The following is a 27,386-nucleotide window of genomic DNA, read 5'->3' on the forward strand; positions in this document are numbered from 1 at the left end:
GGTACTGGGGATTGAACCCAGGACCTTGTGCATGCTAAGCACGCACTCTACCACTGAGCTACACCCTCCCCAAAAATAATGATCTTAAAGTACATGTCATAGAAAAGTTAATTCTCCTCCCAGTGGTTTCCGACAGCGATGATGAAGTTGGAATAGGGCCCTGAGTGAATGCCGGGGTGGAGGGCCTTTTCCAGGGCCCAGTGCAGTGGTGTTCAGCAGCAAAGCCTTCTTTCCTTGTGCAAGAAGTCAGACAGCTCTGCCCTTCCTGACTCGACGGCCTTTAGAGGACCCACAAGTTCCAGGAGCTTGAGGTTCTGAATGACCGTTGAGGAGCAGCTGACTCAAGTCATCTTGGGCGATTCCTCCACATTGGTTTTGCACATTTACTCAGATGTGGAAATCTCAAAGGGGAAGGCACACCTCTCTTTTCAGAGTCACCAGGGCGGAGTAGTGGCGGGAGCAGGGTGGCCTGGGGCTGGGGGCTGCGATTGAATGTTGACTTTACCACTTCCTACCTCCTGACGTAGACAGACTCCCTCTCCTCTCTGGGCCTCAGTTCCCGCCCTTGTTAGAAGAGGATAATGACTGTTTCCACCTCATGGACTTGCTGTGAGGAATAAATGAGATCATGAGTGGAAAGAATTCAGTCACTGGCATATAAAAAGTGCTCAGTAAATGTTTGACAGTAATATTCAGACATGAGAAATGTTTCGCACAGATTTGGTTAACTCACCTGGGGAGAGTAATATTCTTGAGAGAGAGTTTTGAATGTCGTTCAGAAATAATTAAATGCCTTCCTTGATTGAAATAGAAAGGCAATTAAGACAATGAAGCATTTTTCTCTGTGTTATCTAGGACATATTTTTCTCATTTTCCTCTTGTAATGGGAAAATTTGAAACTCACACAGAATAGTGACAAATTACTCATCTTGAGGTTAATTGTTCGCCAACAGACACATTTCAAGCAGCGAGATTCCAGAGGTTTCAGACTCCAGCTCTGGGTAGCATGATGTCTGGGACGCGGGCAGGCCTGGGCTTCTGGTGTGGCCCGCACAGGATGCGGGGAGAGTTCGTTAACCCTTCTGGGTCTTAGGCGTCCTGACTATAATGAGGGGTAAAAGTACCAACCTGCAGTGACGGCATTGGCAGTTGTACAGGTGACAGGCTCCCAAGTGTTACTACATTGTATCTGAGCAACAAGAGAAAGCTGACTTTGCAATGCGTTCCAGGGACCTATCGTAAGAGGCAGCAACCTATTCACATAAAATGAACCAATTAACCAAGCTCTGCTCATTGTACCCAAGCAAACTGGCCCCCAGATGTGTACCTCTGGCTGTCTGGGATTGGGCACAAAGCATCCCGGATGTGTACCTAGGCATCGGGCAGTGGAATGGAGAGAGGGGACAGTATGTGACAATTACATCCATTAATTTCCCCAGGCACATGATTATCTTTTTGATGGTGTTTTAGTTATTTCATTAACATGTATTGGGAAGGCTTTGTGGCAGATAAATAACTCACAGTCCCTGTCTTCAAAGGGATGAAGGGAAGAAGGGGAAATCTAATATCTGTAAAAAGTCATCTATGTGGTTGAGTGTGATATCTCTTGGTTCAAAACTGTGGGAGCGTCCATGGTTGAAATCGGGAACTGCCCCACATACAGGGAGGGCAAGGAGACACGGAAGAGGCAGCCAGCTCCAAGCCGGTAGATGGCAGGTTTGATAAGCAAGAGAACTTGTTATATATGAGGCTTGTCTTGAGTGGTTGCAAGATGAGTAGGTCTCTGCACCTGCCCGCCAGAATCTTGAAAGTTTAGGTAGAAACTTTAATTAGATTCAGTCACATATGTCATCCAGATGGTCTCAACAACACATTGCTTTCTCAAGGCTGCATCCTTGAAAACAGTTCCCACTGTGGGAACAGTGGGCAAACATACATTTCAAGGACGTGGACAGGGTGAGGATCCTCCAATTGTCCTGGTTCAACTCCAGGGTCAACAGGTGGTCGTGTCCTCTGGATGACCTCCTCCAACCATGTCAGAGCAGGCTAATGCCATCACAACCCTAAATCTCCATGACTTAGGGAAGTTTATTTCTTGCTTGTATTAAAGTGTATTTCCTCCTGCAGTCATTTAGGGACCCAGATTCCTTCCAGCTTTTGATTCTGACATCCTAAAGCAGGGGTCAGCCAACTGCGGCTCGTGGGTCTTATTTGGATAATGTTTTTTGTAAACTTTCTGTAAATAAAGTTTTATTGGCACACAGCCACATCTATTCATTATGGATAACCTGCGCTTAGTACCTGCTCTCACACTGCAATGGCAGAGTGTATAGCCCATGAGCCTTAACATTGACTGTCCACACATTTACAGTGTATGGCCCCATGAGCCCTGCCTTAGAGCGCTAGAATCTTGTCTTGGATTCTCTGATTCAGCCCATGGAGAGGGGAAGGAGAAGAATGGAAGACTCTGTGGGAGGTTGTTATGAACTATGCTTGGAAATGGCTTCCATCAAATCTACCTACATTTTGTTGGCCAGAGCTCAGTCATACAGGGAGGTGGAGAAACAGTCTGCTGCTGGTCCAGGAGGAAAACACAAGGTAGTTCTCCGCTGACTGGTACTGTGCTAGACTCTTCCATTTGCTGTATCCTCTTTGTTCCTTAAAACAACTGTGTAATAAGTACAGGACTACTTTGCAGATGAGGTGCCTGAGGTTCAGAGAGGTTGAGCAACTAGCCTCAAGGTTGCCCAGCATCAGAATAGTGGGAGTGGGAACTTGATAGTCAAGATATCTTGCTCTGAAGCTTGCACTAGTTCTGAAATTTTTGTTAAATTGTGGTAAAATATACATAACATGTACCATTTCAGCCATTCTTAAGTGCAGAGTTCAGTGGGATATAAAATAAACTTTTGAGAGTGGGAAGTCTCTTAGCTTTTGATAAGAATTTACAAGCTCAGGACTTTCATTTTAATGATAATGTTAAAAAGTTAAGCAGAGTCAGACTTACATGGGTAATTACCTTAAAACCCAGTACTGACACAAAATTTTCAACCTCACATTTTAGTTTGTGTTTATTGGTGCCAATAGTGATTTTTAACTGTCATAGGTAAAAAAGGGCTAGAGGTGGATTTGATACTGAAATGACTCCTTTAAGCTTTTCCTACACCCACATGCATTAAGAAATACTTTGAGGTGGTTCAAAAAAAGAGAAAGTGGCAGAAGAATTGAGACATTATACAGGATATAATTATATAGACTTGCCAACCCCCAAAGAACCTATTTTATTGAACTCAGAACCATGTTGACATTTGAGTGGTAATTTAGTTTCCGCAAAACAATGTTCTCCAGCATTTTATTATTGTTCATTTAGAAATCTTTGCTTTTGTGGTGTTTTCCTTTTTCATTATTTTTGTAATTTGTGTCACATGCATAAAGAATGTATCCATGACTTTATGCTTGTACATATTTAAGTAAGATAGGAAAATTAATTTAAATAAAAATGAGGGCTCTGAGAGAACATTTTCTTTTTAAAAGGAATGTGTACAGTCGTCCCTTAGTATCCTGGGGGGATGGGTTCCAGGACTTCACAGATACCAAAATCTGTAGGTGCTCAGATTCCTTATATAAAGTGGTGTGGTCCAGAAGGCCCTCCCTACCCACAGTTCCTGCATCCAGTGGATTTGACCAACTAAGGGTCCAGAACCTGTGGATATGGAGGACAGATTGCATGTTGACTCAGGTTTACAAGAGGCTCCCCTACAGAGATAACTTTCTTTTACGAAAGACTTGTCCTTTTTTTAAAAAAATTTTTTAAATTTTTACTTCTTTTGATGGGGCCAGGGAGGAGGGGAGGTAATTAGGTCTATTTATTTATTTATTTTAGAGGAGGTCCTGGGGATTGAACCCAGGACCTTGTGCATGCTAAGCACGTGCTCTGCCGCTGAGCTATACCCTCCGCCTCAAGACTTGCCCTTGAATTAGGAAACTGTACCAGTCAGAACAGACTAAATTGAGCTGCAATAACAAGCAATCCCGAAATCCCCAGTGGCTTAAACCACTTGCTCACATTAAATCCGTTGGGCATTGGCCAAGAACCCAGCTCATCGTGATCATGACAGCAACACCCAGAGGGGTGGACCTACCCTCGGTAATCAGTCTGGTTGAGTGGAACGACTACTCTGGGTTTTCTCACCTCTAAGTAAATGCTCTGGGCTCAAGTAGGTAGATGACCACACCTAGCAAACTTCCAGGAGAAGACTATAATTTGGGTGGGGGGTGGGGGGTGTCCAGAGGACAGAGAAACCAGGAATCAGCTGGTAGCAATAATGTGTGCCACAGAAAGCATCCTTCATCTTTCTGTAAAGAAGTGCCCTGTGGCCCGGTTTCAACATTTTCAATTCCCTGGTAAAGTTGCAAACAGCTTAATTTCATGGGCAGCTGTGGCTCTTTGGGTTACAGCCAAACCCTGCTGCTTACTAGCCAAGGGGCAAGGGCGAATCTTAACTTCAGCCCTGCTTTGTGAAATGAGGGAGAAGTGTCACTTGCGTGGTTCGTTGAGTCAATGCAATAACTCATGTGAAACCTCCTTGTCAGTTGTAAATTATTCCCCAGATGAAGGTATTAGTGTGGTTTCCGGCCATCAGTCATGCCACACTGTGGATAAAGAACAGACAGTAATGATTTCACCCTCCAGCACTTGTCCTACGGTCAATATTTTGTCACAAAAATTTCCTGGAACTTCACAAGAAATTTCCTGAGATGATGTGATAATGAAACCTAAAGAGAAGAGCTATGCAATAAGAAAGCAAAATTGTCCTCTTGGCTAGAAAATGACAAAGCGTTTTACGTGGGCCACAATAATTCTCACATTAACACAATTTGAGATCAAAGGAAGGAAGCATGAACTTGCTTCAGAAGCAGTAGCTTTAAGTTGGGGATCATATGGAAAAAAAATTACAAACGTCTCACAAAATAGTGCTGAGGATAGAAACACAGCAAAATTCTTACACTGTAGCCTTAACGCCTGAAACCGAATCACTCCTGAACTCACTCAGGTATCCCAGAAGCCGAGCTTAGCAGAACTGGATTGCATCCGCAGATGATCTTGTCCAACACTCTTCTTTTCCAGAGCAAAGTAAGGTCTGGAAAAATTGACTGGTTTGCCCCAGATCATGTTCCTTAAACACGAGTTGATGAGTCAAACATTTGTATCCTTTCCTCAACCTGAAATTGCAGAAATGAACACAATGGAGGAAGAAACGTTTCTCTGTTCCCTCATACAATTGCTAATAAAATCTCTTCTAATCAGAGCTTATGAAATTCCCTTCACTGTGTACCTGCAAGCGGACAAAAACCCCATCGGAAATTCTTGTGAAGGTCCAGCAATGATTTTTGAGATTCCTTTTCTGCATGTCTAAAATTCAGTTGATTTCCCCATTTCAGAGTTTTCCAAATGATGTTTTGATCTACAGGAAATGTACGACTTGAGTAAGAAAACAAGATCCCAATCTCTAGCTGAATAATTCCATTATCTGATCATTCTATTTAATTAGATGTCGAAGCCTACTTTTCACCATAGGAGGAGAATTTTCACATTGTCCACAAAAAGGAAGAGAAAGCTAAGTTCCTTCCTGGACTTATGAGTCAGGAGAGGCTCAGTTATGCTGCAGTACAAAATATCTGGGACTTAGAGTAACAAAAGATTATTTCCCATTCATATTCAATGTCCACTGTGGGATGGAGGGCTCCTCACTCCATATTACCTTTGCAAAGGTGGGCAGGCGGAGGGAAACTCCATCTGGGGGTGGAGTTGTCACAGCAGCTGTGACACAGGGAAGGGGCTTTGGTGAATTGCACACTGGCTCTTAAAACTTCTGCCTATAAATAACACATACTACTTCTGCTAAGTCCTCATTTGCCAAAGCAAATTACAAGGTCACATCTAAATGCAAAGAGATCAGAATGCTTCAATCTGACCATGCACCTGGGAGAAGGAAATCCATAATTTTGGTGAGCATCTCTAATAGCTCCCACACTAGGAATAAAAAGAAGAAAATAAATAGAACAGACCCCCCCAACCCCAACTATCAAAGTCAGTGTCTCACACCATCGCTATGAGTCAAATCCCCAATCAGAGGTGATAAAATATCTGTCAGCTATACAATAAAATCTTGTAATGCATTAATTTGCTGCAGGGAAAATTTTCTGCATCCATTTCTTCATCTTCACACAAGAATGTTGCCAAGAATGGGAGGCAGGTACGAATGAACTAAACTAAATTGGGGCCGAGATGAAGTTTCTAGAAATGCATTGTGGGCCAGCTAAGTGGGGAGATGCAGTTATGCTTTTTGTGGATTTTATTAGACTCATTTCCTGAGAAGAAATCACTTCTTTATGACATGACTATACCAGTCAATAGAGTCTTTTTAAAGTAATCTGATAGTAGGAAAGTTAGAGCCTGATCAGACCGAAAGTTCATATTTACTTGCTTCTAATTGCTAATAAGAGTAATTATTTAATGGATCACTCTGCAAAGTGACCCCGAACCTTTAAAACTTAGCCTTTTTGGGAAATGGCTGAAGGTCTGGAATATGTTTCAACAACCCTCATGTGTTTCTTTTATTTGAGTGCAATCATTTGCTTAAATACATATTTTTAAACTTTTAGTGTATTACTGGCAACAAACTGTTTCAAGTGGGGAAAACTCAAACTAGCTCAGAACGTCCCGTAAATTAAAAAAGAGTTTTGTACTTTCCAGAATAATAAGGACTTTTATAGTCTTTCTTTAAATCCTTTTTGGTAAAAATCTACAAAGCAGGAGGAAAGGGTGAGAGTCAAAGTTTGCTGATTTACAGGTTAATTATATCTTTCCCCCCTGCCCCTTAAAATTTTATAACAGAGCAGGGTTCACATTAACACCCCAACCACAATAAACCAAACAATATTTTATTACATATTTTATGTTCAAGATGGAAATGAAGATATAATAGTGAGATAATTTTATACAGCGGTTCATGAATTCTCTTCGATTAGGGGTAAGTCAGTTTTGTGTTTTGTGATTTAGTTTTTTAAACTATCATTATTAATTATATTAATGGCAAACTTTTATTGAGTATTGACTACAGTAAGAGGGGCTAGGTTAAGTACTCCATGTTTTTTCCCTCACTTGTTCCTCATAGAAGACTTACTTTTACAAAGAAAGAAATTGAGGATGAATGAGTGACTTGACCAAGGTCACCTAGCTAGTTAGCAGTGGAATCCTCTTTTGGGACAAATCATGGTAACATTTCAACCAAGGTATCTGATAATTGCAGTGTTTCTCCAATCCAACTCTCTTGGAGAGGAAAGAATTTAAGTTGGCAATAGTTCCTTTATTCACAGATATATGAATGCCCACTCTGTGCCTGGCCTTGTCTTAAAGCCTGTGGATACAGAGCTGAATAAATTTGCAAGGCACAGAGGTTAAGAAAATGGGGGCTCTGGCGTCAGATCAACGTACTTTGAGTCGGGCTCTCCGGTGCCACCTTGGACAGGAACACCAGCCTCATCTGCAAACTGGGAAATTATACTGATGCTTCATGGAATTACTGGGAAAATTAAATGAGATAATAAAAGTCAAGTGCTTAGAAGAGTGCATTGCATAAGATGCTCCAAAGTATTCCCTCAGTAAATACTAGCTTTTGTCATTTTTGTTGCTTTAAGCAATAATGGACACTGCCCGGGAGCTCCCTGATTAGAGAGGGGAGAGAGACATTTAAACACTATTTCCTGTCCAATGTGATATGAGCGCTAAGCAAGTCAGGAAAAGGCGCGAGTGATTGCTTACAGAGTAGGTCTGGAAAGTTTTCACGCCAGGGGTGAAACTGAGCCGGTGATTGATCGCAAGGGAAGAGGAAATTCTCCAGGTGGAGAAGTGCGTAGGCGTTCCACTTCTGTACGAAGGTGAGGCGGCAAAAGCGTGTTTGGAGAACCTCGAGGCTCCGGCGAGGTCGGACGTTCTAGTGAGGGAAAGAGGAATAGCGAAAGCGAATGGAAAACCAGCGCTGGGAACTTGGCGTGTGGACCAGGAAGGGCTCTGCCTTCTCTGGCAGTTACGGGAGGGAGGCCGGGTGACCGCGAGGTGGCGCTGTGGCTCCATGTAAGGGGAAGATTAGGGCGCCCGCGGGTCACCACACGCCCAGGGCGGCCACCAAGAGGAGGGGCAGGGCGGTCTTGGTGGGTTTGGCACCACCTTCATACAGCCATCAAATAATGACGGTAATAAAGATAATAAATACTTAGGCAGATAACCCGGAAGCAGTCCTTTTTAGGACACACGGCATCAATAATCAGAAACTGTCCGCGAGGAACAATTAAGAGCGCGGAACTGTCCAGCAGGGATCATTGCGAGCGCAGTCCGGGTAATTTGTGGGCCATGGCGGGAGCCCTGCCTCGCCCGGCGGGAGCCGCGCTGGGCGCTAACCCGCAGCCTCTGGTCAGGTCCTGCGCCCCATGGGCGGCTCCCTGCTACCTGCAAGCCAGAGGAGCAACAGTTTCTACGCCTGCGCCAGGGCGCTCAGTTCGTATCTTGCCTGCGCCTGTGATTGGACCTGAGATTTTTGGGGACTTCTTCGCTGGTTTCACATGCACACGTGCACACACACACCACGTAAGAGCTCAGGCTCACTCACGTGAACGATGCTTTTGCACATACACATTTCTGTACATGCACACCCAGTCACATAGAGACAACGTCTACACATGGCACATGCACACACTATACACATGCATACGTGTAGTCACGCTTGTGTGCAACAATCCTTCTCAAGCACACACGCCCATATGCACCCAGGTGAGCGATGCCACCCACCGCCACACACTCATTCTTTACAGGCCCACGGAGATAATGCAACCACTCTTCCTTCATACAAACATTCGCACGGTCACATCACACGCACCCAACAAAGATCTCCCAACACCGAGCGGTGCGTTAACTATTCACTGAATTGCCCCTTAAATGAAACACTCGCGAATTTTTTGTGACCCGGTCATCTCGATCTCCTCTGTTCAACTCCTCCCTTCTCCTACTTTCTTCTAATCAAACAGGCCTTCTCCTCCTTCCCTTCCTCTCCAAATCCTCGATGGCCTTAGGTTCTTTCAGTCAGTTTTGCACTGCTGAAGGGATGCTAATTTTCAAACAGCGGGGATCTCCATCCTCCTACCCTGGATCCTCCTTCCTCCCAGGGATGAGGGACCTTCCCTGAGCAGCCTCCAATCCCTTGGGAGGGAGGACTGTGGGGAAGGGCCAGGGGGTGGGGTGTGGTCGCACCCCGGGGCAGCCTTGGACTGGGACCTTTCGGGCAGTGCCCTCCCCCCCCCCCCCCGGGCTGTATTTTCTCGGCACAGAATAATTTTGGCTTTTAACTGTCTATGGTCATTCCAAGGCCATGTGGCCTCCTCCATTACAGCACATCCGCAGGTATCCAGATTTCTGCTGACTGATGAGCGTCCAGGCATCCGCTTCAAGTCTTGTGTTTAGTCTATTTCAATTAGGTGACTTTGCGTGAGCCTGGAGCTCTAAAACCTCAGCTAGGGCTGGGAGAAGCGGCTGACTGGGGGTCACATAGCGAATGTGGCAGTCAGGGTTGGAGCTGGCACGACCCTGGTGCGCCCCGTCGCGGGGGGCGGCGAGAGACGCTCGGCGGTATCTGACCGCGGGGATGCGCATACAGTCCGCGCGTTAAAATTCTTGAGAACCATTTACCCTCCTCTCTACTCTGCTGCCTGCCCTCGGGAGGCAACTTGCGGTCACGCTCCCTCGTCATCCATGATACCCAGAAGCTCGAGAGCTAAGGGGACCTTCGAGCACTGGGCGGCAAACATCAAGGCAAATGCGGGAGATACGTTCAGCCACCGGGTGAGTGGTTTGGTTCCAAGGTTCAGGGCAGAGACTCTGGAGAAATTTCTGCTTGGCGATTTTGCTAGCAATGCGGCCGTGGACAAGTTTCATTTCAATCACAGGGAGTCAGTTTCCTCACCTGTAAAATAGGGGTGCTCTTACCTGCTTTCTTTGTCTGTTGTGGGAATTCAGTGAGGTTTTGCCCATAAAACCTTCAACAAATGGGATCTATTCTTATCCGGGGACCGCCCCAGGGGAAACCCAAGAGAGTCGGCAGGCTCGATCCGGGAAAGGTTTGTTTGAACCCCTAAGCCCCAAGCCCTCGTTTTAGGCAGACTAAGCGCTCCCAAGCCCCAGGTTGAGCCCCAACGGTGTTTTTTAGCCTGATTTCTACCTCTTAGCTCTCTGCGGGTGACTTTGTCCCTCTCTAGGCCTCAGTTTCCCTGTCTGTACTATGCGGAAGTGTACAGACAGGGAAACTGGCTCTGGCCCCAGTTTCTGGGTTTGGAAGTGCCGGTCAGGCTGGGCGAGCAAACGGGGCCGTCTCTGCAGCGATGGGGGTCCGAAACAGGGGTCGGGGCCCGAGGAAATGCCCCCTTCCCTTTGCCGCTTGCTAGAGAGGGCTGGGAGCAAGGTGGGAGGACAGACGGATTTCCGGCGGAACCGCAGCCCGCTGGTCCACGCGTTCCCAAGGGCAACGGGTCTTGGAGGGGCAGGGGCAGGGTTTTGCCACAGGCGGCGGGGACCCGCTGTTCGACCACCCCCGCGGCGTCTGGCTGCGGCTCAGTGGCCCCTGCAGAGCTGCGCCCGGCTCAGGTCCTCACTTCCCCAGGGCCTCGGGCCACCACCCACTCCTACCCATCTCCTCTTGCAGACACCGCCTCGGCCTCTGCCCAGCCCCGCCGGCAACCCCAGGCCGCGGGTGGACGCCCTCCGAGCCGGCCGCGTGCAGCAGGACTTTGCCTCTTCGGCCTTCATCCCCCCATCTTTCTCTTTTCCTTCCTCCCGGCATTGAAGGAGGCGTCTTTCCTCCGGTTTCACTCTGAACGGCCTCTGGCTAGCGGCAAAAAAGAGAGGGCATTTCCCCCAGACAGGCGGCCCTTCTGGGGGCGCGTCTACCTAAGTGGATCGGAGATCGAGGGAATTTTCCAAGTGCCAGGTCCCAAGTCTGGCCTCCTGGGGGCGGACGAGCAGAGAAGATTCCCTTTTTCCCAGGGACATCGCGCTGCTCCTAGTTCGGCGGTGTTTAGTCTTGTCTCCGCTCTTTTAGCGGGCGGGTGTGTTTCCACTTGCAGCCCCCAGAAGTTACTGCGGCGACTGATGCTCTTTAGGAAAGGGAGTTGATCTGCCGGCGCCTTAAGAGGGTTGGGATAGACTTCAGAGTGAGATCTCCCTGCGCCTTAAGAGAGAGAAGGTTTCACAGTTCGCGATGGGGAAGGGGGCTTGCTCACGGGGCCTGAGCTGCCTCCAGAGTGCGGAGACCTCAAGGGGAGTCCTGTCTACTGTTTGGAGCAACCGAGAAAGAGGCGGCGGACGATAAACCGCCCCCTGCCCCCGCCCCGCCTAGCGGAAGAAACTGCGAGAAGCTCTGAGGGAGTCTCCACTCCAGGGGAAACATCAAGCCTTCCCAGTTGCTCCCTCCACGTATAAACTCGTCCTGCTCTAAGTTTTCCTCATGCACGAGTTCTTTCTCCCTTATTTTCTTCTTCTGTAATTCTGCATGTCTGGACAAAGCTTGGAAATGTGCGTTTCCAACAAAACACCCCTTTCCCCCATTTGATAAAGCTGATTAGTCGAATTTGGGAGTTACCTTGACGAGCTACCCTTAAGTCATGTCACAGATATGCTATAAACCCTGGGCAATGCTGCACGTACACAGGAGATGGAACTATAACGTCAAAAGAATGAAGAGAGTCTCAGTACATACTTTATAGTCTCTCCTGTACACACATGTTTTGCTTTCTGGAGGTGGTGCAAACCTTACATGAGGGAAGACTGAAAGGTGTTTAAGGGATTTTTTTCCCCCCAAAGTTTTAAATTGCAAATGCTAGTTCAACAGTCACCAGAGGAAATCCACAAAAAGCTACCACTCTGCTGGCCTGGGTTTCACCCCCAGTTTTCTAGCACCCTCTCTTTTTTCCACCTCCTCTTGAGCTTCCTTCCTACTTAAACATCTATTACTGGGTGAGAAAGCCAGTTTGAAAGCACAGGGACACCCAGAAGAAAAGCAATGAATATACTCTGCTTGGTTAAAATCAAGTACACTCACAAATGAAAACACTGTCCTCAACACTGCTTTATCTCTGTGCACAAAGCCTGCCCTGCTCTCATACCATTTAATTTGGACCACTTAATGTGCTGAGCACTTTCTCCTTGGTACCATAATTAATGCCATCTCCTCTAAGACGCTCTTAAAGAGACCTCTCTGATCCATCAGGATCCCCACAGCATCCACCAGAGTTCATGGTACACAGTAGATGTTCAGGAGGGACACACTGAAGTGTGTATCTGCCGCCTTTTAATTTTCCTCTTATGGCCTGGTGGATGTGGCCTTCCTCTTACTTAGTTCCTGGAGATTACTGTCTCTGGGGCAGGAATAGGGCAGCTGAAGTCTTCTTTCTCTGGGCCAGTTTCCTTTTTGGATCAGGCAGCTTCAGGCTCCTAGACAAACATGTCATTTGCAGCGTGCTTCTAGATTCTGCTCGACCCCCCAGAAATCCATCTGTTGTGTGCTTCTTACAGATCCTAGGCCTCAGAGTGGTTATATCTCTCCTTTCTCTGTCACTTTTGCTGCCTCCCTTTGACAGTGATCTGACCCTCATTGTGTGTTTCCCATCACTGGGGTATATACCTCACCAGAGTCAGCTTGGACTCCTGAACACTGTCTACTGGAGAGCAAAATGGAGGCTCAAGCAGTTAAAGAGAGGGAGGCATGGGCCTTATGCCAGTGATGCTGGGGACTCATTGATAGGAGGGTAGCCTCTCTGCTTCCTGGTCCCCCTTCTTTGAAGGAGCCCCTCAGAGAAGTCAGGGGATGGTCCAGGTAGGGGAAGGGATTGGCTCTGGGGACTCTTTGGGCTTTGGAGTTAAGCTTGGAGCTTTGGGATGTTTTCAGCAGGTCCAGTTTCAACTGTGCATTTAAACTCTGTGGAGACGAAGAAGGTCCAGCTCCCCCCTTTCCCCTCTTCACAAACCTATAATCCTTTCAGTCTCTCCACTAGTGTGTCCCTCCTGAACATCTACTGTGTACCATGAACTCTGGTGGATGCTGTGGGGATCCTGATGGATCAGAGAGGTCTCTTTAAGAGCGTCTTAGAGGAGATGGCATTAATTATGGTACCAAGGAGAAAGTGCTCAGCACACTAAGTGGTCCAAATTAAATGGTATGAGAGCAGGGCAGGCTTTGTGCACAGAGATAAAGCAGTGTTGAGGACAGTGTCTTCAGGCCTAAAACACAGTCTTTTATCTAGTTTGGGAATCTGGAAGTGGTTCCTCCTTTCCTGCTCTGCCAAGAGCACAAAGCATAACTTCTGCCTGTCTCCATTCCATTCCACATGGGCATGTGTACTTTTCCATCACTGACCCTATGAGCTTCCTAAATCAAAGGGCCGAGGAAGGCCGACAGAAAGGGGACCTGGATTTCTGGCAGAGGATTTTCCCGAAGGAGTCTTTAGCAGATTTGGCTTCAGTCAGGGAGTTCCTTTGAGGGCAATGAAACAGAAGTTCACCATGTGCTTATTAGAGGTTACAACCTGCTAAAAAATGATGGGGCACATTACCCAGAAGCATCTAGCTATTTCCTTTGCCAGCCACAAGCATATATATTGAAAGGTCTGAGGTAGGAGATCATTTCTTCCTCCCTTCTTTCCTCCCTCCCTTCCTTTCCTCCTTCCCAATCTCTCTCTTTCTTGACAGGTGGCAGAGGCAGAAGTTGGAGGAAGGTTTGCTCAAGTCGCTCTTTTTCACAGAAAGAATGAGGAAGAGAAAAACCTTGCATCCAATAACCAACTAATCAGAGACGTTGTTGTTACTTTGGTAGTTACTCTAAAGAAAAAGTATTTGCGGGGGCAGGGGTGAGAAGGTGGTGATTGAATCGAACACATTTTAAAACGCATCCTGACACAGTTCCAGTCGGAGCATTCATTCGCCGTTTACGTATCCCGCGGATTGCTCGAGAACAGTGAGCAAGTGAAGACAGTGCCAAATGCTAGTGGCCTCCAGGCTAGCGGCCGAGCGAGAAGCGTTTCAGACGCTGGGCTAGGCGCAGAATCCGAGTCCTCCACTCCCTGGGGATCCACAGCGCCTGGCCTGCCGGGGCCCTGGGTCTACTCATCCCTCTCAGCATGAAGGCAGTGCCCTCCGCGAGCTCCCAGCCTCGATCTGGGGTACCCATTTTCCACCCCACCACACCCTTCTTAAAGTGAAGAGGTGGGCACCTGGGATGCGCGTCCTGCTTTTCCTGCCCGGTTCTCCCGTCTCCTCCGCTTTTGCCCCCGACGTCCCAGAACAGCGGAGCAGGACACGGCATCGGCCCTGGGAGGGCGCAGCCTGTGCGCCTCGAGCGCTCTCAGGGCACGGTGAGGATGCTTAATGGACCGCAAAGGCCAGGATGAAGAACCCAGCTCAAATCCCTGAGAAGAGTATCCTCCTCCCCTTCTTTCTGTCTCCCTTCTCCTGCCCGGCTCAGCCTAGCTCAGCCCCGCTCCTCCCCAGCTCAGACGCCAGGGCTCAGCGATCCTTCGCTCGCCACTTTGCGAGGAACTTTGGCCGGCTCCCCTGCGCCACCGGGGGAGGGATGTTAATGAGGGAGCGTGGCCCAGTGCTGTGAGCCAGAAGGCTCTTGCGCCACGATTGGCTGCGGGGAAGCGGAAGGATGACGTTATGCAAATGAAGGGGCGGGTCCACGAGTCGCGGGCCCCGCCTCCTCCCTTTGGGGTTAGTGTGCCTGTGTTTAGCTCTGGGGAGAGTCAAACTGGATTCCATAGGGAAAGCCTGCAAATCACTTCTATTTTAGCAAGGAGAAAACAGAATCTCCAACCAGCAGGGTCCACCCCTCTCTCTTTCTCCCTCTCCTCTCCTCTCCTCTCCTTTCCTCTCCTCCTCTCTTCTATCTTTCTGTCTCTCCCTCCCCCCTCCCCCCTCCCCCCACCCCACTCTCCCTCTCTGGTGTATCTGTCTACGGCAACCAGCGTCCTCCTCGTCTATACGCACTGAAAGGAAAGAAACATCTTTGGTTGGGAGAGAAGGAGGGGGGAAAAAAAGAGGAAAAACTTGCCTGGTTGTGGAAAATGACACTTGAAGTAGCAAAGCCGGCAGCGCGAGTTGAGTCTATTGTTTCTTAAATTGCCATCAGGGTTTTTTTTTTTTTTTTCTTCCTGCTTCTTCAAGTGAACGGTACCTCTACAAAAGGAAACTCCAGCCCCTCCTGTCCTCCACTGGCCTGTGATCATTACCAAAAAAAAAAAAAAAAAAAAAAAAAAAAAAAAAAAAAAAAAAGCACCCAAACCAAAAATTAACCAAACAACCCCCAACAGCCAAGCATACATCTCTATTTTTTTTATTTTGGTCTTTTTGTTGGATTTTTCCCTTCTTTTCTCTCTCTCTCTCTCTCTCTTATTTTTTTTTCTAGTTATCGCTCAGTTTTGAGTGAAGGTTTACATTTTTTAAAAATTTGCTTTCCAGCCCGCGTTGATCTAGCGCGAGTTCATCGGCTAAAAAAAAAAAAAAATCTCTGGCTGGCGTTTTTTTCTCCCCCCCCCCGCTTTTTTTTTTTTAATTTTCAAGGGGGAGGAGATTTTCCACAAGAAAAGGTTGTTTTCATGTTTGGGATTCAGGAAAGCATCCAACGGAGTGGAAGCAGCATGAAGGAAGAGCCGCTGGGCAGCGGCATGAACGCGGTGCGGACGTGGATGCAGGGCGCCGGGGTGCTGGACGCCAACACGGCGGCGCAGAGGTGGGTACCGCTCGGGGACTGGGGCCGGGGAGGCGAGCCGCGAACAGTAGGGCCGGGAGGCGGTAGCTGCAGCGGCCGCCTCGGGGCCGGGCCGCACTCTCGTGTCTGCCGCTCGGATCTGCTCGCCTCCGGGGCTTCGCGCTCCCGGGCCGCGCGGTCTTGATCGCCTGCGGCCGGAGAACCGCGAGCTGCCTGAGAGGAGACCACGCTTTGCCGGCACTTTCCTCTGCCTCGTCTGTGACTGTTTTCATTCTGTTTTAAGCCAGAAGAGGCGTCTCACCAGCATGATGTTGGATATCTGGTTTTTTTGTGATTGCTATTTCTTTTCCGGCCGGCTGCCTTTCTTTCTTTTTCTTTCTTTTCCCTTTTCTTTCCTCTTTCTCTCTTTTTTCTTTCTTTTCTTTTCCTTTCTCTCTCCCTTTCTTTTTTTCTTATTTTTCCTCCCCCTACTTTCCTTCATTCTTTCTTTCCATCCTTCTTTCTTTCTTCCTTCTTTTCTTTCCCCTCCTTTTAAAACTTCTTCCTTCTTTTCCACCCTCCCTTCCTCCTTTTCTTTACTTCCTTTTCCCCTTCCTCCTTCTTTCTTTATTTCCTTTCTTTTTCCTGTTTTCTTTTCTTTCTTCCCTCTCTTCCTTCTTTCCCTCCTCTTTCTTAACTCTTCCCTCTTCTGTCTCCTTCTCTTAATTCCTTTTCTCTCCTCTTTTCTCTTTCCATTTTCTCCGACTATCTTCTCTTGTTTCTTCCTTTCTGGTTGTCTCTCCCTCTTTAGCTTTTAGTTGTTCTTGAGAACAGCAACTCCTAACTTTAATTCTGACATCTTCTAAAAGTCTCCCCATCCTCTGTCACCATGGCCCCTTCTAGCCCCTCTGCCATTCTCAGCACCTGGGATGCTAGACAGTGTGGCCTGGAGGAACTGCCCTTGGAGACTGACCTGGGGGAACTTTCCTGGGCACTCTCAGTACCCTTTCTGGGCACTCCCGGTCCCAAGTGAGATATGGCCTTTATTTTTTTCCTGGGCTTCAGCTGGTCTTGGATGAGTGGGAGATCTGGTGGCCCCAGGCTCAATCGGGCCCAGAGAGGGTGGAAGGGGAAGAAGGAAGATGACTAATTACATCATCCTCATCTTCTCTGGGCCACAACACTGCTCTCATCCCCGCTGATTATAAAGATGGGGGTGGCTGGTAGTGAGAGTGAGTTGGGTAACTAGGCTAGAAGCGAAAGTGTGTGTGTGTGTGTGTGTGTTTGTGTGTGTGTGTGTGTGTATGGCGCCTGCGTGTGTGAGCGCTCTTGTGTCGAGTAGGTCTGGCTGTCAGTGGCCGCCCTTCGCCCTTGGCGCCCAAGCCTCCAGCCCCCCGGAAGGCACACTCAGCCGTCAGCCCTTGTCCATAGGATTTCTGGAATGAGTGTGAGGATTTCTGGAGAACAGCGAAACTTAGGACAGGTCTTTAAAAAAAAATCCCCAGGTCCCTTTCCCACAGCGACTACCCGTGACAGGTCTGAGTTCCACCCTCAGATTCTTTTTCTCCACATGCTTTACTTGGGAGTACATGCGGCTTCCCGAGGCCGGGCACCCACGGCTGGCTGTTGTGGGTGGCACATGAGGTTTCCTGAAGTGTGGCTGCTGCAGAGAGGAGCTGAGCATATTCCTCATCCATTCTCAGCTGCCTATGGGAGATTCGAGGGGGTGGTGGGAACCAACTCCCATACCCTCCTGCAAGTTGTAAACGACTAGCTTTATTCGGCTACCGCGGGTCTACCTCAACCACCCGTACTTTTCTTTATCCCCATGCAACGCGCCTCAGGTGGGAGTAAATGCTTACAGTGTTTTATCTTTTGCGCAAAACCCAGACAAACTTTCACACCTCTTTGGCAAGTTCTGGGGCGCAATGGTCCTCGGAGGGGAGGACGGGACAGGCGAAGGCACGCATGTCCGGTCGCCTGTTGGGCCCGAGGCACCTGAGGGGGCGTTTAGGGCGCCCATGGGCGTTTTGGGGGCAGAGAAGGTGGATGTTTGAAGGTTCACGCGTGTGTAAGGGGGGACAAGGGGTCGCGGGTAGTTGCCCCGCTTAGCCGTCTAACTCTGCGTCTTTGGCCGCAGCGGGGTGGGTCTGGCCCGGGCTCACTTTGAGAAGCAGCCGCCTTCCAATCTGCGGAAATCCAACTTCTTCCACTTCGTCCTGGCCCTCTACGACAGACAGGGCCAGCCCGTGGAGATCGAGAGGACAGCATTTGTGGGGTTCGTGGAGAAGGAAAAAGTAAGTGGGCGCAGCGCCGCTGCCCCCCGCCCCCGGCTGGGGAGCAGGCCCAGGCGCTTCGGGAGGCACGCTCCTCCGCGAGTGCAAAGCATCCATAACACACTCGTGCGCGGGGTCCCCCTAGCCAACGTCCCGTTCTGAGCGAACCCGGGCTCTTCATCCATGAGGTTCTGCTCCAAAAAAGTTCGCGCGGAGTCCCCAGAGCTGGAGGGAGGCGAGCCCGGCTTCGCACTCCGGAGGCAAGGGCGACCGAGATGAACGCGCCCTCGACCGCGCGAGCACGCGCGGCTCCTGCCTCTGCTGGCCCAGGCTCGAGCCCCCGGGCCCTTGGAAGGGTATCGCCCGTGAGCGTCCCACAGAATTTTCTGTAAGGTTAGAGGGAGCAGTAAGTGTCGGGGGGACGGCAGAGGGATCACAGTTGCAGGCAATTTCTGCTGCTCCCGGCTCTGTCCGGCTCCCCGGCCAGAGGTCCCTGCTTGGGGAAAGTTGCCTCGAAGTCGGTCTACTAGCTCACGCCGACCTCTCTCCTGCATCTCTTGTTGTGTCTTTGCGTCCCGGTGCAACGCAGGAAGCCAACAGCGAAAAGACCAATAACGGGATTCACTACCGGCTGCAGCTCCTCTACAGCAATGGTGAGGCTCCCACCTGGTCCGCGCCGGCACCTCGGGGCCCCGGGGGCGGGGAGGGGGCGCGAGGAGCTTCAGGTGGGCGAGAGCCCCGAGCGAAAGCTCAGCCGCCCGCCATCTTCGGGGTAAACCCGCCTCACCTGAGTTTCGCCTCAAGAGGTTTCACCTGAGGAGGTTCTGAGCGGCCCGAGGGCGCCTGCGCCCGCCGGCGCGTACCTGGGGTCAGGTGTGGCGTCCTGGCCCCCGCTGGGCTGTTCGCTTTCTTCCTCCCCTTCCTGGGGCAGGTTTCCTTGGCTTAGCGTAGACTTCATGTCCAAAGTCCCCTGGGTTCCGGGGGCTTGAGAGGTCACGGCCTGGGTGGCTCCCAGAGAGCACGCAGAGGGGCTCCGCCTGGGAAAAGGAGAGTAGCCAGGTGGGGGTCCATCTTATTCCCAGCTGCCGTGCTTGGGGGCTGGCTTCCAAATGCGCTCCGGCTAGGCCAGAGGCGCTTCTCTGGACCCTGGGGAAGCGGGGGTCCTGGCTGTGCGTCTCCAGGGCGGTTGGAGTTCCATCAGCCTTGAAGCCCCGCTGTTTGTTTGTTCGTTTGTTTGTTTCGTGCGGATCTTCTCTCACTTAATTCTCTTTCGCCCCCCTCCCCCACCCTCTCCTCCAGGAATAAGGACGGAGCAGGATTTCTACGTGCGCCTCATTGACTCCATGACAAAACAAGTAAGTTTCTTAATTTCGCGCCGTGGGGGTGACTCTAGGGCGGCGAAACTTGGGAGAGTCAAGAAGCTGGCTACTCCGCAGCAGGAGGGCTGGGACTCGAACCCTCAGTACCCGCGCGTCTCGCGGACGGCGCTCTTAGCGCTGCCTTCCAAACGCTCTTACGCGCTTCGGCTTGCCGCGTGGAGACGATAGCTCGACGCTCCTTCCCTACCCGGGAAATTGAGACCTTGTGAATGAACGACTGTGGGGTACTGAGTGGGGAGAATATGGGCTGAACTTCCTTTGACCCGGCCGGGAACTCCCAGGGGGCGAAAAAGGTGCCCAGGGACCTTGGTGCAGAGTGGGATGAACTTGTAGAAACTCAAACCATCAGGGCCTCCCTCGGGAGGGAGAGGGTAGAGGGAGCGGATGAGGGGCAGAGGCAGCTTCCCCAGGAATGGTGAGATGGACCGAGAGCGCAGGTTATCCACTCCATTTTTTTTTTTTAAGAGGTGGTCGTGGTGGTAGTGTTGGAAGAGGGAGCGACAATTGTTAGAGGATATTTTGCAAAAGTCCTCCTGCTTTTGCCTCTGAGTTTGGCAGGAAGCCAGGCAGCATGAGTGAGCCTGTGGTCTTAAAGGTATATCGACGGCATTTTTCTTAAGTTCCCCAACACACGGGTGCCAGGCAGTATACATTAAGGCTGAGTTATGGTTTAAAAGATACAATTATGAGCCGAGTCAGAAAAGAGGTCTGACGTTTTAACGAGGCACAGGAATGTTTTTTTTTTCTTCTTAATTTTAAGAAAAAGTTTAGTTTCGGAATTAAGTATCTGGTTAGGTTTTTGGAAGACTTAACAAAAAAGAAGACAGCTTTATTGGGTGGGGGAAAAAATCAGAACAAAGAAAAGTTATCCTTGTCTACTAACCACCAATTTAGTAAGAAGGTTAAAGCTCATTTGCTTGATTGTGATTTTTAAATATTCCCTTTAAAGTAAAGAAGATAATCTTCATAGATGCTGACTTGGAAGGTTTCAAATTAGGGTATGCATACAAACTTAAAAATTATTTTTAGATAAGCCATGACTTAAATATGTTGTACCAAATGCACATTAATAAGCTATTGGGAGTTTTAGAATCTGCTTAACAAGAGCCAATTTAGTAACAGCTAATTTTAATTATTACTTTCACATGTTATTGTGAACCAACTAGAAAACATGAGGGTATGAAATGTGTTTTTAAAATGGTAAATAAGTATCTACTGAAATTTATTTCAAGTTATTAGCCCAAAATACTTGGCTGTTTTGAAAATCTGTTTATTTTAGTCAGTTGTTCAGAGTAAATCCACGTTTATACTTTTAGTCTTATTATTTATTACTATTCTGATTTTTGTCATTACATGAGATAGTTTCTTTTCATTTGGACAGATTGTATTTTATTAAAACTTTTTTCCCCTGCCAATCAGAAAAACAAAATAGACTGATTTCAGTAAATTAAAAAAAATAGTGTCAAAACAAAAATGTCTCAAGTGGAGTTTTGTTTTAAAAAATTGTCTTCGGTACCTCAGATAACTTTTCCTGTCATTCTTACCATAGGAAAGAAAAGATAAGAGGGGAGATGGAAAGTATGAATTCTAGCACATACTCCTTATGGATTTATTAGAATTCCTTTTTGAAAGATAAAAGCCCCACAAACCAGTAAATAAGACCTGTCTGCTTGTGAAGCTTTGGTCACTTAGATATTAAATTATAAGCAGCTCTACGATGTGGACAATTGTAAGGAGCACAAACGTAGGACATGTTTAAAGTGTTAACTTCTCTTTAAGCTTGATTTTAGGCCCCTAGATAGTGCCCATGAATTGACTGTCCCATTATGAAGTGAACTGACTTTACACTCTCTTCTATCAGTGGACGAATAATCTTGATATTTATCAAGTAGTACATCAAAAATCATTTTACTAATGAGGCCATCAAGCTTAAGAAAAACTACAGTTTAAGGCATTCTTTGACTGCTTGGTATCCTAAATTCTATCAGCCATAGGGATGGGGGTGAGACCAGAACAATATATAGTTTAGTCATAGCAAGTGTGATAAAGTCATCTGCCATCTGGCTGAAAGTTAAATTTATAAATGGATGCAATTATATATTTTGATGGGGAGTGACCTGAAAAAAGTTTTAAATAATTACCTGAAGGTGGTCTAAAAATAGGAGGAAAAAAAAGCTTTTTTGAGGCATACCTGTTTGCTTTCATAGGAGTTGTCTGATGCCTCCTCTGTAGCTTTTACTTTGAAAGGCAATCCCTGCCCATTATCCGGTTGCTTGTTCCTTGATTATGTGCTGTAAGAGTTTGGGAAGTAGGTTAGCTTCTTGTGTACACAGCTAATACAATAGTCTTCAAAAAGCAGATCAGCGTGAAGAAGCATAACCGTCCTTGGCTGTGACATATTATGTTTTAGCCTTGATGAGTAAAACAATGGATTCTCATCTAGCTTGAAATTATTCTATGCTAATTAAATACCAAGTCTGAGTTTAAATTTCTTCATTTTTTGACTTCAGTTAAGTAGGCAGTGACCCCTTCCATCAAAAGTAAGCCTTGATAAAAGCTGGCTGATTAAATGGTTACTCCCCTCTCCCCAGTAACACCCCCCCCCATGAAATTCTTTCAGATAGACTCAGGATTTTGATATTTATAGAGTGCAGAATGGAATAATTTCAGTGATGTGATGAGTTCTAATAACATCATAAAACTTGGAGGGGTTATCTAGACACAGTTGAAGTTTCTTCTCTTAGCTGCTTATTTATCATAACATTTTCCATCTCAGAGATGCAACTTTATGTGTGTGATGTCACGCCTTTGACTCACAAGTTGGGGTTAAAACTGGAAGGGAATCTTTGGCAAGCAAAATTCAAAAATAGTTATGCGCCTTTATATTTTCATAGAATGTTCCTGATCTTGGGTGGAGTTAGCACCATTGAGATCAAACAGAAATGTACTCAATCAACCAAGATGTATTGGTATGACACAGTATTTCACACCTTTTCAAAGTGTCTCATTACACTATTTTGGGTGGTGACTCTTAATTTTGGATGCTACCAGGAAAGCGGAAGCTTTATTAGAAGTGAATGTGTAAGGATTTAAGCCTTCTTAGTCCTCTGGTTCTCTTATAAAACAAAAAGGATATAATGATATTTAAAAAATTTGTCCGCCAACTAGAAAATAAGAGGCTTGCTTTTGGGAAGGGTTGTTCAAAACCAAGTTTAGCTGGACTAAAAATAGGTTGTTTTTGTGTCATTGCTGTTTTTGGTATTCCATTAGTGAGCATGCAGAAAGGCCTGAAGGATCTAGAAGTTTATGGCTGTCGAATGCAGAGACCCGAATGAACCCAGTAGGGGAGGTCTGAGGTTTAATGGGGCTCATTTCAGATTTTCATGTAGTATTTGAAATATGATTATGTTCTGTGATTGCTTCAGTGAGTTAGCTTTAGTGTTTTTTTTTTTAAAGCCTTTAACTTACCTCTCCTCCTACCATCTTCCTTTGAAAAGAGTGACATTTTTATCACTTAAAGAAAGAGTAACAAATTCCACAAAGTTATCAGAAACAAAACACTCCCTGCCTCCAAACAAAAGCTTTTATTTTTTTTTAAGGGGGAAAAAATGGCCACGTAATCTTTATATGTATCGATTTGAAGGTAGGTGATATGGTGAGGGGTCCTTTAAAAAGTCCCTGCACAGTGGAAAATCTAAGGCACAATAATCAGAAATGCTGTCATATTTCTCTTTCCAGCTAATCTTTATATGTTTGTTTTGATGTTCCCGGTACTTTAAGTTATTGATGCAAGTGCATTTTTTCCTATTGATTGTTTCATTATATCCTGCCACAGCTACGTAGATTTGATTAATAACCCTTTCAGTTCATGGTTCTTCATTGGTGGATAAACACATTTTTAGTGTATCGATAAGTTCCAAAGAAATTCAGCTAGGCCAGCAGAGACGTCCTTCCATGTATCTGGAGAAACAAACAAAAAAGAACAGGGCAAGTTTATAGTTAGGAGCCATATTTCAGCAGCGCTCTCTCTTCTTTGGTAACATGTCAAAAATGCAGGTGATTTAAATTTCCTTGCACATAGAGGAATGAAGAAGTTTGGAATTTTTATGCATGATCAGGACCTGTGTTTGGGAAAATGTAAACTCATCACAGTGGAAAATGTGTTGTTTGGAGTCTGGGGGTGAAAACAAAGCTGATGGTTTTGGAGAGATTGCCGGAGCCAGATGGCCCAGTGCTTCCCCAGTCTGGCGGTCCAACTGCTCCCTCCTGGATAATATACAGCCATTTGTTCGGGGATATTTACGCTAGAGCTGTTTCCATGCGAATGTTTGAACAGCATTAAAAACGAACATATTAGTCGTGATGCGTTTGTCGAATTTGTATGACTGCACGGATAGTCTATTTTCGTGTCTCATGCTGCTGAGAGGAAAGGAGGAGTGTTTGGATGCTGGTGAATTGTTTATACAGTTGTTGAGCAACAATGATTTGGTCTTAGTGAGTAATTAAAATATGTAAGCATTTGGAAACTAACGCAAGTGGTGGTAGCACCTACCTGGAAGCTCTGTTGTGAAAATTCAACGAGTTCATACACGTGAGAGTGCTTAGAACAGTGGCTGGTGCATATTAAGTGCTTAATAAATTAGCTGCTTTTATTATTTTATTATTATTATTGCCTCGCTGTGTTGACAAAACCAGTTGTATCTACTAACACAGATAGTAAATGCAGCTGTCATATGATTGAAGTATCTTTTATTATTGCCAGAAAAAGTAATATATAGTATGGTATTGTTAGAATGATCCTGTTTTTATCTTGGTGTTTGGATAGCATGAGGGATTCTATTTCTCTGAGACAGGAAAGATGCATTCTAAAGCTAACTGCTTTTGGGACACACTCTTTTTATTCAAGGCTGTGATGTAACTGAACATGGTATCATTCCTTTGCAACTTTCCGAATTCAGTCCTGAAAACCGGCCTGCTTAGCTGCTGAGCTGAAATTACATCTTTGTAATGTGTTCACCAGTAGCCAAGCTGCTAATTGAAGCAAAATAATTTTTTATTTTATCCCACTATTAATTTTGGATTGCTGTTTGACACAATTGTTTATGAAATGTCAGATTAGTAGTGCTTTCTTTGGCACAGGTTAGTTTTTAACTAGAGTTCCTTCACCTACTGGAAATTTCTCAAACCACACTGGCTAACACTTTTTTTTTTTTTAAGTGACAAGCAGTGGAACTTGGTGGTCGAATGTAGTGATTAATATTACAGTGCATTGACATTGTAGGTGCTCATGATATTTTTTCATTAGTTTCAGTTCTTGGTAATTTGCTGCCAAAGGCAGTTTGTAGTCAAAGGACACTTAACTTCCGATTAAAGGAGGTACTTTGTACATTCATGAATGTGACAAGTTAGGTTTGGCCTTTTATTTTGTATTTGGAAAAAAGAGTGACATGTTTTCAAGATGACTCTTTTGATTTAAGTGGAAAATTAGAAGTTTTTGTTAGTTATAAGTAACCTGCTTACCTGTCTTCCTTTTTCCTTCCTCTTTCCCAGTTCCTCCTTTTCTTTTCTCTCATTTTCTTTCATTCTCTCTTTCTGCCTTTCCAAACTAATGACAAGTCTCTTACTGTTTGTAAGCCAAGAAAGACTTCTAATGAAAACATTTTGTTCCTAAAACCCTTTCGGGTTTCAATGAAACACAGTCAAAAGTATTCTTTGTCCACTTTCTTTTGGCAGGGAACGCAAAGAGTTAAAACTATCAGAAAAGTAAAGAAAAGCTGTGCTGGATCCTCTGTATTTCCTCTGGTATCCCCTGGTAGTGTGATTCTGGTATACGTTCACCGTGTATTTTTCATCATACCATGTGGTCTTTATCCATAGTAAGTTTCAATTAACTTTTAAGATATTCTAGTGATATTTTAGAAAAGCAGAAATGAACCACACTTCCCAAGATGCTTTTAAAACAGTGGCAACCGAGGCAGATTTTCTCTGTTGACTGATTTATTTCCTTTCAAAGATGGTGTAGGGTAATGTATAATTGGGCATTTGAAATTAATGGCATTTTCTCCTCTCCCAGTAAACCTGGCGCTGTTGTTGTGTAAGGATGTGAAAGTTTAACAAGTCCTATTTTTCCTTCTTTCTTGTTAATTATATAAAAAAAATTATTCTTGAAAAAAAACCTCAATCTGAAAGTTAATAGAGTATTAAAAATAGTTGTGATATTTTCTTTATGCTTATCAGAGAACGTTAAGAAAAAGGAGGCTAGTATATTCAGAAAAATAAATCTGCTCCAAATATGACAAGTTTTGACAACTTGTTTGTCAGTTTCACCAGGTTTTTAAAGTTGAGATGAAGTTCGTGCTGTTTATTCTTTTACTTTCCTTCCTGCACAAGCGTTCCTGCCACCTTAGGGATTTATTTGCTGTTGGCAAGATTAGCGTAAACATCATTTTCTACTTGATACCGTATTTTTTTGTTTCTTTGGTTAGAATCTCAACTTGCTTCACCATCAATTCATTTATTTAAGTAATATATTTTATATACGTTCTTTCCCCCTCCTGCCCATCTCTGTACAGGCCTCCATCCTTAGTCCTGATAAACACACTGATTTATTTAAACCACTGTTGTGTTTGTTTCTCTCACAGCATACTACTTTTCTCACAGTGAGCAGACATGTGATTTACTATGGAGGGTGGAAATAAGCCTTCTTCTTGGTGTTCCATTGTCTGCATCCTAAACCAGCTGTCTATTAAAATGGTTTCACTTAAAGTAGTCAATGCTGTTTATATGCTTCTGTAATCTCCCAGCTGATCCAGCCTCAATGAGCTTCACTCACACCCCACCGAGGCACATATTCAAATTAGAAAGAAAAGCAGAAATTTCTCCCTAAGTTGCTGTTCAAGGAGCCTTTTAGGCGTAAAATCTGGGTTTGCGTACTGTGACTCCGTCTTGTCGTGTGTACTAAATGTAGATGGTAGAGGTTTGATGCGTGTGTGAGCTGGAGGGACAGCTTGGTGGCATTTTTAAGTCTGTCTGATTGTCGCCCTCTGCAGCAGAGACTTTCATCAAAATAGATTTATCCTATTTTCTTCTGTTGAATCTCATCAGAAGTTTGATTTCTCAGACCCTACTTTTATCATTGTGTGCGTGCGTGTGTGTGTGTGTGTGTGAGTGTGTGAGTGAACAAGCCTTTTCAGTAACAAAAACTGCTTAGCGAGGGAGATGTATCTGCCTTTGACGGAGTTCCACTTGATAGCTAGCTGTATTATGCTGAGGTTCTAGATTACCCTATTTCCAGGATTTTAGTTCTCCTCCCCAAGAGAGGGCAAAGACTCTCCATGTCACTTGCTTTTATTTCAGAAGTCACAGAAGCAGCAAGCCCTTCTTTTTCTGTGTTGACGTGCTGAAAACTTTGTTCTGTTGAGGCCCCGAGGAAAGGGACAGCAGAAACATCATGGTTCTCCCCCTCCCCAGAGTTCCTCACTTATTTCTGAGAAAATCCAAACTCATGCTTTCATTTTTCTCTGCTTGATTTAGAGAGTCTCCATTTTGACTCTGCTGCCAGAAGCGAAGTGGCAGGTTGACATTTGATAGAGAGGCACAACAGAGGCCCTGGGCCTTCCACAATGGGTGTTCAGTCACCAAAGATAAAAGCATGGGGTTCCTGGGAGTCTGCAGATCACCTGCTGTTTGGGGGCGCCATCAACATATTTTCACTGCAGCGTATCTTTAATTGAGTATTATCATGGGCCCACTGATTTCAGTAGAACCAGCAGCCTCAGTAAAAATAATATTGGTCTTATCTAGAAAGAATCAAAATGAGAAAGTCTGATGTAACTGATACTCCTTCCCCCCAAAAAAGCCATTTTTTTTTAAACAAGAGGGAAAACCCCATTAATACCTGTGAATTTTATTTACCAAATTACTTGTATTAGTTTAGCATGACA

At 46.1% G+C, this 27,386-nt stretch overlaps 1 protein-coding gene and 1 long non-coding RNA gene across 13 annotated transcripts in view; one reads left to right on the forward strand and one right to left on the reverse strand.

The window, feature by feature from the left end:
• Positions 1-3,189: 3,189 nt before the first annotated feature.
• LOC140691056 (uncharacterized) lies at positions 3,190-15,247 on the reverse strand. 2 transcript variants are annotated; one of them, XR_012066504.1, is made up of 5 exons: positions 15,153-15,247; positions 7,826-7,997; positions 7,499-7,586; positions 5,051-5,465; positions 3,190-4,653 (listed from the first exon to the last, which is right to left on the reverse strand). It is a non-coding gene; the product is annotated as an uncharacterized lncRNA (long non-coding RNA). The 2 variants fall into 2 exon arrangements; XR_012066507.1 differs by lacking the exon at positions 7,499-7,586 and having other exon boundaries at positions 5,051-5,223.
• EBF1 (EBF transcription factor 1) overlaps positions 15,031-27,386 on the forward strand; it is a 376,175-nt gene continuing 363,819 nt past the window's right edge. For 4 of the 11 annotated variants that reach the window (XM_072953717.1, XM_072953718.1, XM_072953720.1 and 1 more), the window contains exons 1-4: positions 15,032-15,830; positions 17,929-18,085; positions 18,654-18,717; positions 19,364-19,419. In XM_072953717.1, coding sequence (XP_072809818.1) covers positions 15,697-15,830; positions 17,929-18,085; positions 18,654-18,717; positions 19,364-19,419 — 411 coding nt within the window. In that variant the 5' untranslated portion in view covers positions 15,032-15,696. Of the gene's footprint in view, positions 15,831-17,928; positions 18,086-18,653; positions 18,718-19,363; positions 19,420-27,386 lie in introns of all 11 variants that reach the window. The other 7 variants (XM_072953687.1, XM_072953696.1, XM_072953699.1 and 4 more) reach the window with 4 other exon arrangements.

This window comes from Vicugna pacos, chromosome 3 (assembly GCF_048564905.1).
Source record: "Vicugna pacos chromosome 3, VicPac4, whole genome shotgun sequence".
Classification (NCBI taxonomy): domain Eukaryota; kingdom Metazoa; phylum Chordata; class Mammalia; order Artiodactyla; family Camelidae; genus Vicugna; species Vicugna pacos.